General features: G+C 43.6%; 1 protein-coding gene and 1 pseudogene across 1 annotated transcript; one reads left to right on the top strand and one right to left on the bottom strand.

The window, feature by feature from the left end:
- Positions 1–1,013: 1,013 nt before the first annotated feature.
- LOC109481966 (fibrillin-1-like) lies at positions 1,014–12,923 on the top strand. Its single transcript, XM_019784580.1, has 27 exons — positions 1,014–1,111; positions 1,506–1,669; positions 2,042–2,126; positions 2,300–2,473; positions 2,828–3,902; positions 4,103–4,335; positions 4,506–4,586; positions 4,849–4,971; positions 5,221–5,340; positions 5,522–5,641; positions 5,867–5,986; positions 6,128–6,256; positions 6,461–6,574; positions 6,923–7,045; positions 7,709–7,837; positions 8,200–8,322; positions 8,683–8,805; positions 9,340–9,468; positions 9,670–9,795; positions 10,156–10,248; positions 10,386–10,481; positions 10,769–10,864; positions 11,098–11,193; positions 11,537–11,635; positions 12,037–12,142; positions 12,285–12,401; positions 12,788–12,923. The coding sequence occupies exons 2-27, from the start codon at positions 1,514–1,516 to the stop codon at positions 12,846–12,848; spliced, it is 4,047 nt and encodes a 1,348-aa protein (XP_019640139.1). The 5' UTR covers positions 1,014–1,111; positions 1,506–1,513; the 3' UTR covers positions 12,849–12,923.
- A 1,715-nt stretch (positions 12,924–14,638) lies between these two features.
- Positions 14,639–17,422, bottom strand: LOC109481964 (annotated as a pseudogene).
- Positions 17,423–19,201: the final 1,779 nt, after the last annotated feature.

The raw sequence follows: 19,201 nt of genomic DNA, 5'->3' as shown, positions 1-19,201 counted from the left end.
AAATCTTCTCCACATTTGAAAACCTACAAAGCAACATTAATTATCAATTTGGATCTATGTGTCTATGTAATAATAGAACTTGTACTGAAGTTGGCTCGAGATCCAGCCATGTCACTCCTGTTGTTATAATAGCTAGATAACAGCAGTTATAACAAAGAAAAGCTAAACATTGTAATTTAAACAAGATTATCTCAAGTTCAAGCTCCAAGACCCTGTGGAATTTCTTGAATTCCCAATGTCTTACATGCTGACAGTTAAACTGGATGGCTGGCAAACTATATCAGAGACTAGTATTGGTTTATTTTTCCAGGGTTTAATTTAAAAGTTTTAAACACACTTGTAGGAAAATATTCGGTCCAGTCTTTCTGCAGTATCTTTACTCTCCAAGCAGATGTTAAGTTTCATCTTATTTTGACGTGTTTGTAAGCGTTTATTGGGGTCTCTTTTTTTTACGACTTTGGCAGCAAATGGTAACTGGCAAATGGATACTGCCTGGCCAATTTGATCTGTCTTTGCAGCCACCAAAAGATCTGCTTGGAGATTACAGTATCCTAAGAATATGTAGGGAGGACAAAAACCCTAGCCTAAATACAAGGAAAGTATAATTCTGATTTACTCTGGAAGAACAGGGAAGAGGCCAGAGGTTTACCCACCAATTAAGCCCAGTCCTACAGCAGGCATTTGTTGAGAACTTCATCCCTCAATTAATTACACTCCTGCTGTGAGTGGTAGACAGTAGTGTAAACACAGGCCATGTGGCTTGTGTCATCTCAACCCATTAGCACAAAGTGCTTTCCTTTTGGAACGGTCCAATGCAGGACAAAACAGGAGTGAGCTTCTATTGTTTCTGCAAATACTTGGGTTCTGCACATCTTATGATTTTTCTTATCATTGTTCATACATGTTGAATGGGTAATACTATAAATGATGCTATCATCTAATTGTTATTGCGCCTCTTCCTATGCATGGTTCCATAAAATATCACCCCCAACAAATAATGGTTTGGCCAGGAACAAGGTAACTCCAACTCCAAAGTGAGGTCTCCCTAGCTGAGAAAGCAAGATTTGCTGACTTGCAAGCTTGCCTCCAGAAGAGCTCAACTATTGAACAGGTCAGTTTTTATCAGTTCCAAGGTCACATTTTGCTTTAACTTGATCTAGATATTAGTATAAGATATTCTGGTTACTGCATCTTGAAGTTTGCAGTACAAAGATTTCAAGGAGGCTCTTTCCTATAACCTCCTTGGCTTCATGTGCATGCATTTACACATCAGTTGTCAATACTGGATAAACATGCACCAGCTGGTTCATTTCTTGGCACTGTGTGGCTACGTTGACTGCTGGACTTAAAGTTTTAACAAGTCCCCAATCTAGATCTGGGTAGAAAACTGGAAGATGTCAAATGTTTATATAATGATTACATGACATGCCTGAATTTGTGTATTTGATGATTATACAACAATTCATTGCCGTTACCTAACCTGTCTCTTTTCATGTACTCTGCAGTGTCTAGGATGGCTAGCTGTGTTCACCTCCTCATGCTGTTGACCACCTTCACTGCGATCTTTGCCCAGCCCAATGAAATTCGCTCTATCGCTATCAAAGCCACTGAGGTCAAGGCTGAAGAAGAAGATATAAGGAAGACAACTGAGGAAGAAGGTCTTGATCAGGTCTGGGCATAAAATCATTACATTGAAGGCATCACCAAATAAAGGGGTTTAACTTATCTAACATTATGTTGCTCAGTTTCTAATCAATAATAATCCTCTCCAAACATATAAGGTTAATGACCAGGACCAGATGGCTGTCACCATGGTAACTGGTGCTGTAGAAGACACATGATGTAGCAAGTTTAAGGGGCTGGTCATCATATATATGAATGATTTTTTTGGTAAGAATAAAACACAGAGACTGTAGTTTGTTGGGCTAAACCATGTAAAGGTAAACATAATACATTTGTCTGACAAATTCCTTTTCTAGCTCTTGTACTCTTTTTTTATAATTCAAAGTTAAAGAATGCAGCTATTGTAATGTTGTTTTAGGATCTGATGGAGGAAAACAAAGTGGAAGACATGAGAGATAAAGATGATGAAGTATATTCCACAGACAAAACACCACTACAACCAGGTAAAAATTTACTTTCTTTAAACATTTTGTTGTTCTGTATATTTTGATGGATAGATTATGTTTCCTTATCTTTTCTCCCCCATTCAACCAAATGAAATTCGTACCAGACGGAATTAGGCAATCCTTGGCAAAATTTAAACATTTGCAATGCCTGTTTTTTTTTCCTTTTCAAGATTGTGCAACAGGGTTCTATGCACCTGAGAACGGCACCTCCTGTCAGCTGGACTGTCCACCTGGGTTTGTGCCTGCACCTGACGGTGCTAACTGCACCTGCGCACCTGGCCTGAACCTCTCACCTGATGGGCTCACCTGTAGGCCAACATGCGCACCTGGATTTGTCCCTTCAGGTATTCCCAAACAATGTTGCGTTTGTTGAATCATGGAGGTAAAAAATCACAAGACCTTGTAATTTTCTACCTCCATGGCTGTATGGATCCCACCTTTAGTCATGTTTTGATAATGTTGAAGTTACAAATTTTTGGGGGTATGATTTGGCAGTAGAATGATGAGTTGTGTGTTTTAAGTTTATGGTTGAAACAACACAACTGTAGTAGTGCCAGGGACACCAGAGCAAATGTTCAATGTGTGATGTCAGTCGGCAGTGAGAGTTCACTGCAAAAGCATAAAAACAACACAAATATTTCACGATTTACATTATAACATACCATGAGTCACTTTACTATTCTTCTGTATTCTCACAGATGATGAGCTTACTTGCACCTGTCCAGCTGGTTTTGCCACTGCACCTGATGACGGCTCCTTGTGCATCTGTCAGGACATCAAACACAACTGCAGCTGTCCAAACGGCCTTGTCCTGTCAGAAAATGGCACCTGTTCCTGCACTGCAGCTGTCAGCTTCATCAACGGAGAATTCTTCTGCATTGAAAATACAACACTTTCCAACAGCACTGAAGAGGGTTGTCCGGAAGGGATGGTCCCCTCTCTCGATGAGTCAAACTGCACTTGTCCAAACAACTTATTCTTCGAGGAAGATGAAGCTACTTGTGCATGTCCAGAAGGTCTTGTACTCTCACAAACACATCTTGGGGACATCTGTACATGTCCTAAAGGTATGGTGCTCATCAATAACGGCAGAAGCTGTGCTTGTCAAGAGGGCTTTGTACAAGCGGAAGATGGCCAGAGTTGCGTTTGTCCCGGGAACTTGGTACTGCAACAGAGTGGAGATAGGCAAATCTGTTCCTGTCCAGAGAGAATGACTTACACAGAGGACAGGCTGGCGTGTACCTGTGAAGAAGGGTTTGTGTTAACGAAAGACGAGAAAAGTTGCAAGTGTCCAGGCAATCTACTTCTCCACACAGATGGTGAAAAAGACTCTTGTATATGCCCGGAGAGAATGGTGTACACGGAAGATCAGCTCAACTGTACGTGCACAGAGGGATTTGCGAAGACTGAAGATGGTGAACGCTGCGTGTGTCCAGGCAACCTTGTCGCCGTGCATGGTGGAGAGAGCGGGATTGAGGTCTGCTCCTGCCCAGAAGGAATGACTCTCAAAGAAGGGGCCACAAACTGTTCCTGTCCGAATGGTCTTGTAGTATCGGCAGCTGGACAGAGGTGCGAGTGTCCAGGCAATCTTATTCAGGTGAAGAAAGAAGAGGACGGTGATGATGATGTTTGCAGCTGTCCAGAAGGGATGACGTCAAATGAGGAGGGAACAAGCTGCCTGTGTGCTGATGGTTTGGAATATACTGATGACAAGCTGGGGTGTGAGTGTCCAGGCAACCTGGTCTTTGAGGATGATGATGAAAACTCCTGCAGGTATAAATCCACATACATGTTGTATCATTACTGTAAATCACATAAAACCTGTTGTATTCTAGCAGTGGTAGAAGGTTCATAGTACAGCCATCATATTCTTTTACCCTTTGCCTTGTCATGGAGATAATCTCTTCAGCCAGTTAGATGAAGATCATTTCCTTCATTTTCACAACTTTTTGATGATTTTTTTCCTCCCCCAGATGTCCATGGGGTATGATACCAGTAGAAGATGGCAGAAACTGCACCTGTCCTGAGGGTTACGTCCCCTCCCCCGATGGTCTGTCCTGTGTCTGTCCTGGTAACCTGATACTCCTGGAGGATGACGTGACCTGTGGGTGTGACTACGGTCTGGAGCTGTCTGATGACGGCCTGTCCTGTAACTGTCCCGGGGACTTAGAGTTCACTGAAGACGGTCTGGACTGTCAGTGCTCTGGTACGTTACTGTTGTAACTCAGCAAGTGGATCATACATATGATGAAGGTTGACAACATGGAACAAAAATTCAATGGGAGTTCTTTCTGGTGTTGGAACAAAGTTTAAATTCTACAACTTCATGGTTCCTTGTTCATTAAAAATTTTAACTGTTTATGTCTGTATATCCAGGCACCCTCATCCTCCTAAACCTTGAGGGAGACTGTGGCTGTCCTGAAGGCTTTGACAGAGTCAACAAGTCACACTGCATTGGTGAGTTCCAAAATGTTGTAGATATATAACATTCCCCATGAATGACAAAAGTATGCCATGAACATCCCATCAATGGTCTAAGCTCTTGGGCAAGTGTTTCCAGATTTCATCCATTCTCCAGACATTGGATATTAAGTAAGTTTTAAGAAGAATGTACAAGTTGATGAAGGGGATTATTAAAGTAAACAGAACAGTATATACAGTCTTATCTTTATTGAAAGTAAAATTCTTGATTTTCCCTGTTATTTTGTACCCATCACAGATGTGAATGAATGTGAGGTTGACCCGAGCATCTGTGGAATGAACGCCACCTGCACCAACACAGAGGGTTCCTACACCTGCACCTGTTCAACTGGCTTCTACTTCGGCAGCACTGGCTGTGAAGGTGGGCTGTACAGAGTACATGACAGAAAGGATATGGATCTATACTATTAGCATGACATATACATGCCTAATGATGGAAAACACATTCTTTAACAATCTTGAAGGTTCTGAAGTAGATCTAACATGATTATTTAAAAAAGTAATGCCAGCATTCATCAAGGATTTCATAGATCTGATGCTATAATCCTAAGGTTTCTAATTCCTTCCTTTTGTGTACATCAGCTTGCTTATTTTGCTTTTATTCCTCCAGATTTGGATGAGTGTTCCCTGATCAGGCCTTGTACAGGCGTGTCTACCTGTAGGAACACACTTGGATCCTATCTGTGTGACTGTGGGCTTGGCTACAGGTTCTTTGAGGGCAACTGCACAGGTAGATATACTCATCTAAAGGTAGATTCAGATAGAAAATCATCTATGTACTGCTAGTAGTTTTTGTCTTTCCAATGTTTTGTGTGAAAATTCCTGTACATCATCTGAAATTTTATTTTTTCCTTCATTCTTATCCTGCAATACTTCGGACTGATTCTTGAGATTATTTGTTATTGCTGCAGATGTGGATGAGTGTTCAGTTGAGGGAAGCTGCACAGAAAACGAGGATTGTGAGAACAGCATCGGCAGCTATGAGTGCACCTGTCATGTGGGATACCAGAAACAGGGACAGTACTGTGTCGGTAAGCGATTATCCATCATCTTTGACAGACAAAAATCAACCAGCAACATTTGTCTCAAAAAATGCAGGAAATAGCATTTCAGAGAGTCAAGATTTAAAATTTTTCCAGAGGAACATGCAGCAACCAGACTAAATTATTCTAGTTTCAGCCAGCCATACCCTCAGGATTAGGTTCTTGACATCTTCAGGTATAACCAAGATTCTTGTTGCATGTTTGCTGTACCAGATACGGATGAATGTTTTGAGGATGCCCCATGCGGCACCGTAGGAGTGTGCACCAACCTTCCAGGATCCTTCAAATGTGGCTGTCCAACTGGTTACCATGGAAATGGGATAATCTGTAGAGGTTAGTACTTTAAAGAAAATCACTTTTTCTCTTTCTACAAGAAACATGTTGAGATTTTTCATTGATTTCACATCCATATTAAACTCCTTGAAGTTGTGATTACTTAATTCATGATACTATTTTTCTTTTCCCTGGTTTTAGACATTAATGAGTGTAGAGTTAACGAGGAGATCTGTGGAGAAGGTGCTGTGTGTGAGAACGCAGAGGGCAGCTACTTCTGCAGATGTCTGCAGGGGTTTGAGAAGATTTTTGCAGATGGCACATGTGAAGGTGGGATAGTTTGCTTGCATCCATTTACAGAAAGAAGTCAGGATATTGTTGGGACAGTTCTTGATTCATATGAATTTTTGATGAGTGTATTTGCAACAGTGCACAAAATGGCAGCTAATTGGTATAATCATGTACATGTATTAGTAGCTTCCCTTACTAATTAAAGCTTTGGAATGTTGTCTTCTTCCATTTATGAATTTTCAGATGTGGATGAGTGTGCCATACCTGGCACCTGCCCGGGTGACTGTGTCAACACACCTGGATCCTACAGCTGCACCTGCAGACAAGGTTACACAGGGAACGGCACCTACTGTGAAGGTATGATGATGATGGTCCTTAGATTTCAAACTTGAGACCTCCTTTGGTGCTCGATATGATATTATGTCCAAAAATATTGAGATGACGGAGGAAAAGTCAGGCTGGCTAGAAAACAAGTCTCATCTATCCTGTCAGACGTCAATCGTAGTGTTGGGAAAATGACAGTGCTGAGATGGAATTTAACTGGTTTTGACAATTCAGCCTGGCTAGAAAACTGTTCTAATCTATCCAATCAAATGTTTGAGTCAGACCTGGATGAGTGTGCGGAGTCAAAAAAATTGAGATGATGGAAGACAATTCAGGCTGGCTAGAAACTGTTCTAATCTATATGAAATGTGTTTGAGTCAGACCTGGACGAATGTGCGGGGTCGGAGCATGACTGTGACATCAACGCTCGCTGCGGCAACACGGTGGGATCATACTTCTGTCAGTGCTACCAGGGTTTCCATGGTGATGGCTTCCGCTGTGCAGGTGAGATCAACATCTGCCTTTTTTGCACTATAAAATTTCTTCAAATTTACCAATTTTTCATGTCTTTGGTGCTGAAATAGGTGTCGTCAGTGGTCAGCTCCAATGCAGGTGGTGGTAAGTTTCTTCCAGTTCCTTTTGTTGCTGGCAAGGTGAGTGATCTGTTCTGGTGTAACTAAGTCAGGGTTTGAAAGCCTCAGGTTGCCCACTGGGAACCTAAAAGTTGGTTGCCCATCAATATTTCAGGTTGCCGCCAACACCGGTTGTTTATTGCAGAAGGCAAGCCATAAGCCAGGCCACCTGTAAAGTATTGCTCACATGAATGATGGCCGAGGCAGGACACAGTATATTTTAGAAGCCGTATGCTGGCTGCTTTAGACTTTTAAAAGGTTGCTTTGTATGCAATAGAAATGATAACTTGTGCACCAGGCAAGTCTTGGTGTCTCCAATATGCCTCGCACGGAAAAGGTGACTTGCAGGGCAAGAGTGCAAGAGTGGGTACTTCTAACCCCATAAGTAGTCCATTGTTGGCTTCCAGGAGGTGTGGAATATACTGCATGTAGGTGGTGGGTTGGTGTCCTTGCCTGCATCTGTCAAATGGTGAGAAGAGCATACAAAATAGGCACACAACTTGTTCATCTTTATGTAATGTCTGTCTGTGCCCAGATGTGAATGAGTGTGTCCAGCTGGACAACAATGCTGACTGTCCACAGCTGTGCATCAACACCCCTGGCAGCTTCCACTGTGGCTGCAGGGAGGGCTACAGTATGATAACAGGCAGTGATGACTGTGAAGGTTGGTCCTTTCTGTTTTTGCTTGGTACTTCACACCTATTTCTTCACCAGACTCAGGTGAAAATGAGTGCCTGTAGCTTCGGTTATTAACGTCATCTTGCATAGGGTGTAAAGCCGGAGGTCCCATGTTTCAGGAGAGCCACACCTTGAGCCCATTAAAGATCCCACCACACTTATTGGTCTTTCCTTGTGTGAGTGGTTCAAACCTTACAGTCTGGTCTACGAGGGTTGACATCTTGACAAGGTGATAGTCACCTATTCTGTCAATCCTTTTACAAATGTGTAAATCTTCATAAATAAACTTTTCTGTATAACAACTTAGTTGAGAATGGAAAGTATCCTCTCTACTGTGTTCTTCTTCAGATGTTGATGAGTGTGATCAGGGTACAGCCGGTTGTGACCAGTTCTGTGACAACACGGAGGGCTCGTACGTGTGCAGCTGCAAACCTGGATACCAGCTGCACATCGACAAGAAGCACTGTGTAGGTGAGTTCAAGTTCAAGTGTCTGCAGATTTCCTAGTCAGGACATCATATGCAGATGGGGGAGGTGCAGTGTGTGGACTATGGACAGCAAGACAGCTAGCTCTTGAAGGAGTCCAGTGAGGTACTGTTCACTGCATATGCAGAAAGGTTGTTCCACTCAGGGATGGTTCTGGCATAGTATGTAATTTGGTAGTCAAAGCACAGTTGTCAGCCAAAATATATATAGATTGGAAACTGCTGTTTGGTACTTTAAAATAGCTTCCCTTGATTGTTGTTAAAGATACAATGCTAAATACATATCATTAAGTTAATGCATTGTTTGCTCTGTCTATTAGTTGGTAACTTCAATCTGATTTCTGCAGATGTGAACGAGTGTTTGATCAACAACGGCGGCTGCTCCCATGACTGCGTGAACAGTAAAGGGTCATTCAGCTGTGAGTGTGGTCCTCAGCAGGCACTGGCAGCCGACAAAAAGACATGTCTCAGTAAGTTTACCCTTGTTACCATCATCATCATCTAGTCGTGACAGTCTCACGTATGTTCATGACCTTTTTTCTCCTGAGCCCTCCCTATCCTCCATATCACTGGGCAGGTGTTCCGGAGTACAGCCCACATCCTCACACAGTTGATGCATGTAGGTTGTGCATGGCCTGCCTATACTTGCTTGTCCATGTTTGGGTGCCCAGAGAAGAACATCACTGACACTTTCTCCCTTGCTCCTCGATAAATGCCTAGCAAAACATAGTCTCCTCTCACAGTTGGCTTGTGATATGGGGTGTAGGTCCCCATACAGCAGGTCCTTTGTAGATGTTCCTTCCAGGAGATGTTCAGGACAGCACGTAGCAGCTGTGATACTAGATAGGATATTTGATAATTGGAAGCCTTTGCCAGTAAAGTATGCAAGCCAGATGAGTTAACTCGTTGTGTGGAAGGTAGTGTCACATTGTTTAGCAAATACATCTGTATTATTTAGTTACTATGTACTTGAAAAGTGTTGTTCCTTCCTTTCTTCCAACTAGATATCACCACCTGCCAGGTGCAGAATGGCGGCTGTGACCAGCTGTGTAGCCTAACGTTTGATGGCTCAGCTGTGGAATGTGCTTGTCATGATGGCTACCACCTGGCTGACAATGGATGGGAATGTTTAGGTACATTCAGGTTATCATGTTTAGATTATGGCTGTAATTTTCAATGCTTTAGGAAATGTTGAACAGAAATTCCAGCAATGCCTTGAAGGCTTTGCCATTAAAACAAATGTTAATCCTTTATATATTTTTGTAGCAGGAAGGACTTGTATGTATGACAATTGTAGAATTATGATTACAAAACTGATATGTATTTTTCACCAGATGACGATGAGTGTGAAGATGTGAATGGCGGGTGTCATCAGCTGTGTGTGAACACGCCCGGGAGCTACCACTGTGACTGCAGGGAGGGGTACTTCAGGACAAATGCCACCAGGTTCAGATGTGAAGGTAAGGGCCATTTTTAGAAATATGAAAAGAACAGTTTTAGTGCCAAGAACATGAAACATTACAGTGACTTCTTCACGTAAACTAAAGGTAGCTAACCTATACATGTCCAAAGAATGCTAGCTGATGATAAGCTCAAGTTTACCAATCAGAACACAGAGTTGAAAACAATTTCACCTATCAGATTGCACTACAAACAAAAAGCTTAGAAGCTCTGAAATCCAATGAACACAAAAAAGAGAGATGGGAGCTGATGATTGGTGGAGAATAACCAAACAGTCTAACTTAAGCAGCAATCAGCACCAAGGACAAAGACCAGACTGCTTACCATTTTGTTAACGTCTGTTTTTTTCCCTTTACCAGCAACATGTGACCCCAGGTGTAAAAATAACGGTCTGTGCATTGCACCAAACCAGTGCCTGTGTCCTCCTGGCTATCCTGGACCACAATGCACACGTAAGTAGCCACCAGATAAATCTTATTTGAATTTGTGGCATAGGGGTCACTTTGAAAACAGCAAAAACAGAACTGCTGTGAACATCTCAAGATTTATAATACATAGGAAACCTAACATCCACCCTTCTCTATTTCAGCCATGTGTTCCCCGCCGTGTGCACATGGAGGCACCTGCCTCAGGTGGAACAGGTGCACCTGTCCACCTGGTTATACCGGCAGAGGCTGTCAGCAAGGTAGGAAGGTCTTACCTTGTCAACCCTATTCCTCAAAATATCTGTTGCAATGAAACCTGCGCTTTATAATTCACTCATTCAGCTAAACACCTGTAGATCAAGACAGTAAGCTTGCTCTGTGTAGTGCAATTATATACAGCTACACTGTCTTCATTTTACAAGCTCAAGTCTCAAGAACTTGTAAGTGATGTGGACAAGGAAGTTGACTATTGACAGCAGTGATATCTAGCTGCCATACACAAAGAATCTTTCTTTATGTTGTGAGTTCCTTTCCTTTGTCTCCCTAGCCATGTGTGATCATCCATGTCTAAATGGCGGGAGGTGTATCGGGCCCAACCAGTGTCAGTGTGATTCTGGGTATGAAGGTGACAACTGTGAGAATCGTAAGTCATAAAGTTTGCCTTCTCTCTTTTAGCCATACTTTAAACTTGCATTGTGAATAATGGATTTAACACTAGCCGTCAAATATATCTGCTTGTCTGACAGAAGAACTTCAAGCTTATTTGCAAATGCGATGTACATCTCAATACAAACTTTACACTCTGAACCTACAGGTAGAATTGACCTTTAATGAATAAAAGTATCGGATATTAAGCTCATGATTGTTGTTCCCCAGCTACCTGCACACCTGCATGTGAGAATGGTGGCAGGTGTAACGAGGTTAATGTGTGCATCTGCCCACCTGGATACCGAGGGCTCAGGTGTCAAGTAGGTGAGGGTCAATGCCTTTAGCATACATGTGTTTGATTTAAAACCTTCTTGTACTGAAAAGTGAAAGGAGTGGGTGCCTAAGGTCTCAAAAGTTCTCAGGTATTTGCTTATTAGTACTTTTTAGCTTGACATTTTTCCTTTCTTTGACAATAATTTCAGAATGGTCCTCACAGGTTTATTTTATTCTGTGAATTGACAAAAGTTCAAAGCACATTTCCAAAATGTTTAAATTCAGATGGTCTTGCAAAAGCATGGTTATAAGATAGTTTTTGGACTTATACAGAAATATGCATCATTTTCCTTTGATGAGATATTATGATCATATCGTTTTCCCTGTCCCACAGCTCCTGCCATCTGTAAGCCAGCCTGTAAACATGGTACCTGTGTGGGTCCCAACAAGTGCAAGTGTAAGGAGGGCTATGGAGGCAGCAAGTGTGAGACAGGTTGGTATATACAAAATTTACCTCTTGTTGTAGATTAGACTTCAATCGCTTTTTACCCCAGTAGTCATGTCACCTTTCTGCAGGTTTTGATAATTGCCTTCTCTGCAATGTTGGTGGTTCCAGATTCTTACTGGAAGCCTACAATTAACGAAGGGAGAATAAGCAATGCATAAAATTGAAATAGAATACCTGTATATTTTCAGTAGATTGAATACAAAGGCTTGGCCCCTACAGTAAAGTGTAAAAATGTCAAAGTCTGGGTTTGATGCTTTCGGAAATTTTTTACTCTCTAACCTAGATACATCTTGAGAAAAATATACCAAACATGTGAAGAATTTTACGATTGTGAGCACTTCTCAGAAACATCTGACTTTTGATCTTCTGTGTTTCCTATGTTTCAGCTCTTGTGAAAGATTGTAAACCTCCCTGCCAACACGGTGGTACATGCCTGCCCTTCAACAAGTGTAAATGTGTGGAAGGCACATCTGGGGTCAGGTGTCAGAAAAGGTACTCTCCACAATTTCTAAAATTGGATGTCTCAAATATACTGCAATTCTTATTCTCACAAGAGAGAAGCGTCTTTCTTACATGCAGTGTTCACTTGTATGTTTACACTTGTTTGAGATTAAACTAAGACTTCACTCCCCAGGCACTGTCCCCTGAAGACCTTCAAGACTACGACTACCAGGGGAATCCGTAAGCCATACAGGGAGAAGTACCTGACACCATGTGGGCCACTGGGCAGTAGAACTTGTACTGTGTACAGGTTAGTAGGCTGACTGCTCTCAGTAAAGTTAGATTGAAGTTGTTTGGTGCTGATCAATTCTGCTTCTGAATTACATAGCTGAGGCTTACAATCTATGTCTAGTATTGTCTAACTGTTAATGTTTGAATCTTGTCAAGTTTAGTCCTTTCGGTCGGATAATTTAAGTCTTTAATTGTTTTTGAAGATTCACATTTCCAGCACAATATACAACCTTCCCTATTTCTAATAAAATGAGGACCATAACTTGTACTAAAATGTATCATTGTTCCTTTGCTACCGGTATACCTCTTTGTACTTAGGAAGATGTACATTATACGTTTGACATTTTTCAACTGCTCTTTGCAAAAAGAAGTTCACCCAAAATTGAATGTTTTACCACCTTCTAGAATCAACCAGAAGAGAGTATACGTCCTGGCTTACAAGGTGGACTACAAGATCCAGTGTTGAGGTCATCCTACAGGCCAGTTGTCAGCTCTCTTACATCTTGTTTCTTTCCTAATCGTCTTTCCAGGCAAGAAATAGGAAACAGAAACACATCATACAGAATGAAATAGTTTTACATCTATTTTATATGTTTAATTGCATTGTTTGTATTATATTAACATTTGGGATGCACTGGTGGCAGTTGTTTGACCTGTAATATCGTCCATTGGAAGAAGATATCTTCAGTTTTGATATTGTGAATCACAATGCAGGTAATGGTTTTATTCTGTCCAAGTCATAGTATACATTTGTAGTTAAATGCAGCTGCACTGCTTTTAATGTAAAACAGTTTTGTTCAAAGTTTCTACAATGTATAAGACTGTATTTTAACAAGAAAGGTAATAAATGCTTCTATAACTTTTGTCTTTGTCCTCGGTGCTGATTGCCTATCCACAGTGAGATTCTGTGATACTGCTCTGTCCTTAGCGCTGATTGGCTATCCATAGTGAGATTCTGTGATACTGCTATATCCTTGGTGCTGATTGGCTATCCACAGTAAGATTTTGTGATACTGCTGCATCCTTGGTGCTGATTGGCTATCCGCGGTGAGATTCTTTGATACTGCTGTCTCGTTGGTTCTGATTAGCTGTCAGCTGCATTGTTTCAAAAACCTGTCTTCAGTTGTCTGTTCTGATTGACTATCAGCTTGCATTTCCTTGGTGCTGATTGGCCATCCACAGTGAGATTCCACAATTCCAACCGTGCTTGGTGCTGATTGGCATGTCTGCCCTGAGATTTCACCACTGTATCTTTGAACTACCTGGCTATACGCTGCATAGTTCCCAAATCTAATTGTCCTAATTTAGAAATTCATTATTTGGTCTCGTTTAGCCAGCAGGACTGAAGTTGAGGCGTGCGATGCTCCCTTCAGGTCTGTTGTTGCCCAGACGGCACCATAGTCGAGGAGGCGAGACCCGTCACCGTCCGACAGAGGGGACAGACAGACAGCCAGGTCCCCCTCAACAAACAAAATAATCTGGGAAACTTTCAGCACTTTTAGAGAATACGTTTTTCTCACATGAAACAATTTGACATGTTGCATCCATCCTCTTCTGTCAAATGAGGAGGACAATATAAGTGATAGAGTGAAGCCAAATGTCCAAACTGTCAAGGACATGGTTGAGAACAGAACTGTATTGTGTGTTCATGATGAGGCTGACAACTCACAGGCCATTGGCCTAAAGGAGGCGGGGTGGGTGAGAATAGGTATGCATTTTCTGTTGATAGTCTTTTGTTCTGTAAAGTCAAACACACAAACTTTAACATATTGCTGTTGAGGGGAGGGATACAAGTGGTGCCCCCACACCAGCTATATCCACCTGGAATCTGAAAGGTTATAAAAGGTTACTCACTCACTCATTCACTTACTCACTCACTTAATCCTTTTGCACCAAGTGCGTTGAGCCCACCAGGTCAACCAGTTCCCTCCTTCTCTGTCTGTTTTGGGTGAGCCTTTGTGCTTGGTCTAAGGAGGTGCTGCCCAGTGCCAGGTCCCTGGCAAGGATGTTGAGTGTGGGGGTGCTTGGAACCCTTCTTGGTCTCTTCCAGCCGGCGGACTGGGGGTTAAAGTTCAAAATAGTCCACGTAGAGTGGTCAGGTGGGACTCGATGCATAGCTGCCAAACGGGACGCAGGAGGCTGCTGGGTCCTTTGCCTGAGTTTGGTGTTGGACAGGTGGTGAGTTTGGTGCTGGTACTCAAACCAGCGTACACCTAGGATTCTCCTAAGTACTAGTTGCCTTAGTAGGCTAGTAGGCTAGTACTCTCCCTTCACCTGCTGTGTGTTAGCTTCTGCTGAGGGTGGAGAAGGCTGGTACTCTCCCTTCACCTGTGATGTGTCAGCTTCTGAGGATGAAGAAGGCTGGTACTCTCCCTTCACCTGTGGTGTGTCAGCTTCTGAGGGTGGAGAAGACTGGTACTCTCCCTTCACCTGCTGTATGTCAGCTTGTGAGAATGGAGAAGGCTGGTACTCTTCCTTCACCTGCGGTGTGTCAGCCTCTGCTGTGGGTGGAGAAGGCTGGTACTCTCCCTTCACCTTTAGTGTGCCAGCTTCTACTGAGGGTGGAGAAGGCTGGTACTCTCCCTTCACCTGTTGTGTGTCAGCTTCTGCTGTGGGTGGAGAAGGCTGGTACTCTTCCTTCACCTGCTGTGTGTCAGCTTCTGCTGAGGGTGGAGAAGGCTGGTACTCTTCCTTCACATGTGGTGTGTCAGCTTTTGCTGAGGGTGGAGAAGGCTGGTACTCTCCCTTCACCTGCGGTGTGTCAGCTTCTCAGGATGGAGAAGGCTGGTACTCTCCCTTCAGCTGTGGTGTGTCATCTTCTGCTGAAGGTGGAGAAGGCTGGTACTCTCCCTTCAGCTGTGGTGTGTCATCTTCTGCTGAAGGTGGAGAAGGCTGGTACTCTCCCTTCACCTGTGGTGTGTCAGCTTTTGCTGAGGGTGGAGAAGACTGGTACTCTCCCTTCAGCTGTGGTGTGTCAGCTTTTGCTGAGGGTGGAGAAGGCTGGTACTCTCCCTTCACCTGCTGTATGTCAGCTTATGGGGGTGGAGAAGGCTGGTACTCACTCCTTTCACCTGTGGTGTGTCAGCTTCTGAGGATGGAGAAGGCTGGTACTCTACCTTCAGCTGTGGTGTGTCAGCTTCTGCTGAGGGTGGAGAAGGCTGGTACTCTCCCTTCACCTGCTGTATGTCAGCTTCTGAGGGTGGAGAAGGCTAGTACTCTCCCTTCACCTGTGGTGTGTCATCTTCTGCTGTGGGTGGAGAAGGCTGGTACTCTCCCTTCACCTGCTGTATGTCAGCTTATGAGGGTGGAGAAGGCTGGTACTCTCCCTTCACCTGTGGTGTGTCAGCTTCTGAGGGTGGAGAAGGCTGGTACTCTCCCTTCACCTGCGGTTTGTCAGCCTCTGCTGTGGGTGGAGAAGGCTGGTACTCTCCCTTCACCTGTGATGTGTCAGCTTCTGAGGGTGGAGAAGGCTGGTACTCTTCCTTCACCTGCAGTGTGTCAGCTTCTGAGGATGAAGAAGACTGGTACTCTCCCTTCACCTGTGGTGTGTCAGCTTCTGCTGAGGGTGGAGAAGGCTGGTACTCTCCCTTCACCTGTGGTGTGTCAGCTTCTGCTGAAGGTGGAGAAGGCTGGTACTCTCCCTTCACCTGTGGTGTGTCAGCTTCTACTGAATGTGGAGAAGGCTGGTACTCTCTCTTCACCTGTGGTGTTTCAGCTTCTTCTGAATGTGGAGAAGGCTGGTACTCTCCCTTCAGCTGTGGTGTGTCAGCTTCTGCTGAAGGTGGAGAAGGCTGGTACTCTCCCTTCACCTGTGGCGTGTCAGCTTCTGCTGTGGGTGGAGAAGGCTGGTACTCTCCCTTCACCTGTGGTGTGTCAGCTTCTGAGGGTGGAGAAGGCTGGTACTCTCCCTTCACCTGCAGTATGTCAGCTTATGAGGGTGGGGAAGGCTGGTACTCTCCCTTCAGCTGTGGTGTGTCAGCTTCTGCTGAAGGTGGAGAAGGCTGGTACTCTTCCTTCACCTGTGGCGTGTCAGCTTCTGCTGAAGGTGGAGAAGGCTGGTACTCTCCCTTCAGCTGTGGTTTGTCAGCTTCTGCTGAAGGTGGAGAAGGCTGGTAGTCTCCCTTCACCTCTCTGGCAGCATCTGCTGGTGTGGCAGCATCTGCTGGTGTGGCAGCATCTGCTGGTGTGGCAGCATCTGCTGGTTGGCTGTCTTCCTTACATGAGGAGATGCAGCTGCTCGTGTTGTACAGAATTGAGGCCGGTTTCTTCCTTTACATGTGCGGTAACGTCTGCTGGAGTTGTAGAGGGAGCCCTGCCTTTTTTCTTCCTTCACATGTATGGCAGCATCTGCTTGATTTGTAGAAGAAGGCTGTCTTTCTTCCTTTACATGTGTGGCAGTGTCTGCTTGAGTTGTAGTGGAAGGCTGCTTTTCTTCCTTCACGTGTGCGGTAGAGTCGGCTGATGTAGCAAGGCTGGCTGTTGTCCGTAACTTAACTTTAATACTTACTTACTCTATATTCCTGCATGGTCAGTGCAGGCTTAACTATTCCTGCATGGTCAGTGCAGGCTTAACTAGAGTCCTGCATGGTCAGTGTAGGCTTAACTATTCCTGCATGGTCAGTACAGGCTTAACTAGTCCTGCATGGTCAGTGCAGGCTTAACTAGTCCTGCATGGTCAGTGCAGGCTTAACTAGAGTCCTGCATGGTCAGTGCAGGCTTAACTAGAGTCCTGCATGGTCAGTGCAGGCTTAACTATAGTCCTGCATGGTCAGTGCAGGCTTAACTAGTCCTGCATGGTCAGTGCAGGCTTAACTATTCCTGCATGGTCAGTGCAGGCTTAACTAGTCCTGCATGGTCAGTGCAGGCTTAACTATCCCTGCATGGTCAGTGCAGGCTTAACTAGTCCTGCATGGTCAGTGCAGGCTTAACTAGTCCTGCATGGTCAGTGCAGGCTTAACGGTAATAATTACTTACTTACTCTAGAGTCCTGTATGGTCAGTGCAGGTTTACGTATTACCTTTCGTAGAAAGAAGTGGGCATGGTCATTTATTTTGGGTGTTTTATTGGTGTGAAATCTGACATTCTTGTTTCTTCCTTTTTTTCACTTTGATGGTAAACAAGGGAGTCTATATTCCTTAGGAGTGTTTCGTTAGTGTCTAGCAGCAAGTGGGAGTGCTAACCCCCAGGAAAAATGTCGTTATACTGACGGCTAAATTTCAAATTAGAAGTGAAACTCTGAAGCCATGAGAAAAATACAGAACAGTTGGGCTTTAAGTTTAAAAACACCTTTTTCTCCTGAGATATATGTCCATGCATATGTTCTAGCGCAGTATACCCCAGAGCAAACTGTCGATGAAAACAAGCGCGAAAAATATGAAAAAAAGCACCAGTCTTCGCATATCTAATACAACTTGCTGCTTAGCAACTGTTTGTTGGCGAACGGTCAGATTTAACGGTCCTCTTCCGCGGTAGTACATAGAGAGAACAAAACTGAACGATAAAAAATAAGCGCAAAACATGAGAAAAGGAAAGAAAATTCTACCTCTTTGGACATACAGGTGCTTTATGACCTGAAAGAAACTATTTGTGAGTTAAGTGTGTGCCTTTTTAGATGTTGAAAATTGTTTTATTGTTTGTTTTCTTGATAGGTCCAGCAGTGTTGTGTGACCGCCTCCAAGCACGGTCTGTTTTCGAATGAAACCAAATTCGAACCTGTAAACAACTTGCTGCTTAGCAACTCTCTGTTGTCGCGCATTCAAATTTAACGGTCTTCTAGCGCAGTACACGGTGTACAGAACGAAAGTTATCGATGAAAATAAACGCGCAGTTCATGAAGAAAGATAGAAAATCCTACCTCTTTAGGCTTGCTGGTGTCTCAGGACCTGAAAGAAACTATTTATGTTAATGTGTGCCTTTATTTGCTGCTTAAAATTGTTTTGTTGTTCATTTTTGTCGAGAGAAATCCTGTAGTGTGACCGTCTCCTAGCACGACAAGTCTTCGAATAATACCGAATTCGAACCTGTAAAGAACTTTGCTGCCTAGCAACTGCTTGTTGCGGCACATTCGAACCTGTAAACAACCCTGTCGCTTAGCAATTGTTTGTTGTCACGGATTCAAATTTAACGGTCTTCTAGCGCAGTGTACGGGGTCAATAAGCAGACACGACCGATGAAAACAAACGCGCAAAACATGAGAAAAGAAAGAAAATCATACCTCTACAGGTTCCCAAAGTGGTGTAAGAAACTATTTGTGTTAAATTTGTGCCTTCATTTCCTACTGAAAAGTAGCAGAGATCCCGTCAGTGCGCGGCGCCACCTCCAAACACGGTAAATCTTTGAATGTCGCGCATTCAAATTTTAGCGCAGTAAAATCGATGAAAACAAAGGCGCAATTCACGAAGAAAGGAAGAAAATCCTACCTCTTTAGGCTTGCTGGTGCTCCAGGACCTGTAAGAAACTATTTGTGTTAATGTGTGCCTTTATTTGCCGGTGAAAATTGTTTTGTTGTTCGTTTTCTTGGGAGACATTCCCGTTGTGTGACCGACTCCTAGCGCGGCAAGTCTTCGAATGATACCGAATTCGAACATGTAAACAATTTGCTGCCTAGCAACTGCTTGTTGCCGCACATTCGAACCTGTAAACAACCCTGTCGCTTAGCAGTTGTTTGTTGTCACGGATTCAAATTTAACGGTCTTCTAGCGCAGTGTACGGGGTAAATCAGACACCACCGATGAAAACAAACGCGCAAAACATGAAAAAAGATAGACAATGCTACCTATTTTAGGCCTACAGGTTCCCGAGGTGGCGAAAGAAACTATT

This window comes from Branchiostoma belcheri, unplaced genomic scaffold (assembly GCF_001625305.1).
Source record: "Branchiostoma belcheri isolate BF01 breed outbred unplaced genomic scaffold, Haploidv18h27 scaffold59, whole genome shotgun sequence".
NCBI classification, from domain to species: domain Eukaryota; kingdom Metazoa; phylum Chordata; class Leptocardii; order Amphioxiformes; family Branchiostomatidae; genus Branchiostoma; species Branchiostoma belcheri.
The sequence above is the reverse complement of the archived record's forward strand: the minus strand, read 5'-3'. Positions and strand labels throughout refer to the sequence as shown.

Bases quoted from the DNA above. Each gene is read 5' to 3' on its own strand.
- LOC109481966 (XM_019784580.1), top strand. From the start codon at position 1,514: ATGGCTAGCTGTGTTCACCTCCTCATGCTGTTGACCACCTTCACTGCG. The intron at 5,341-5,521 runs GTAGATATACTC...TTATTGCTGCAG, and splicing joins CTTTGAGGGCAACTGCACAG to ATGTGGATGAGTGTTCAGTT. The intron at 8,806-9,339 runs GTAAGTTTACCC...TCTTCCAACTAG, and splicing joins CGACAAAAAGACATGTCTCA to ATATCACCACCTGCCAGGTG.